Here is a 406-nt window from a genome sequence, read left to right as displayed (position 1 = left end):
CTACACCAACATTGTTGTTCTATCAACTTCCTTCTTTAAAGAAGATCGATTTTGGTCCTTGTAGTTTTGCATTAACACCTAATCTCTCCCTTCAGAATCAAAAGATGTTAGAAGAAGTAATTCTAAGACAGAATACATTCTGTCAAACTGGAAGTCTAGGTTGTTGTACTATCAGTTCATGTCCTCAACTGAAATCTATTACTATTCATTCTAGTTCCTTTATGAATGGAGATAAACTGAGTCTATCTAGTATCAATTCAGAGATATGATGACATAGAATTGAATGCATTGACTTCCTTGAATCTGAAGGAAACTGATTCATCTTCGATTTCATTTGGTAGATCTAAATCATTGACATTGGAGAGTAAGAACTGTTGTCAGTTGATCCCTTAGAATTGCCTTCCAT

At 34.2% G+C, this 406-nt stretch overlaps 1 protein-coding gene across 1 annotated transcript in view; it reads left to right on the top strand.

The window, feature by feature from the left end:
• Nucleotides 1–39, top strand: part of JH06_5517 (hypothetical protein) — a gene marked incomplete at both ends in the record, with an annotated part of 1,292 nt that extends 1,253 nt beyond the window's left edge. Inside the window, one exon of the mRNA XM_014671142.1 lies at nt 1–39. This exon is cut by the window's left edge and continues 662 nt beyond it. Coding sequence (XP_014526628.1) covers nt 1–39 — 39 coding nt within the window.
• Between the last annotated feature and the right edge of the window lie 367 nt (nt 40–406).

This window comes from Blastocystis sp. subtype 4 (genome assembly GCF_000743755.1).
Source record: "Blastocystis sp. subtype 4 strain WR1 chromosome Unknown seqid_0190, whole genome shotgun sequence".
NCBI classification, from domain to species: Eukaryota; class Bigyra; order Opalinata; family Blastocystidae; genus Blastocystis; species Blastocystis sp. subtype 4.
Note: the sequence above shows the minus strand (reverse complement) of the source record. Positions and strands in the feature narration are given on the sequence as shown.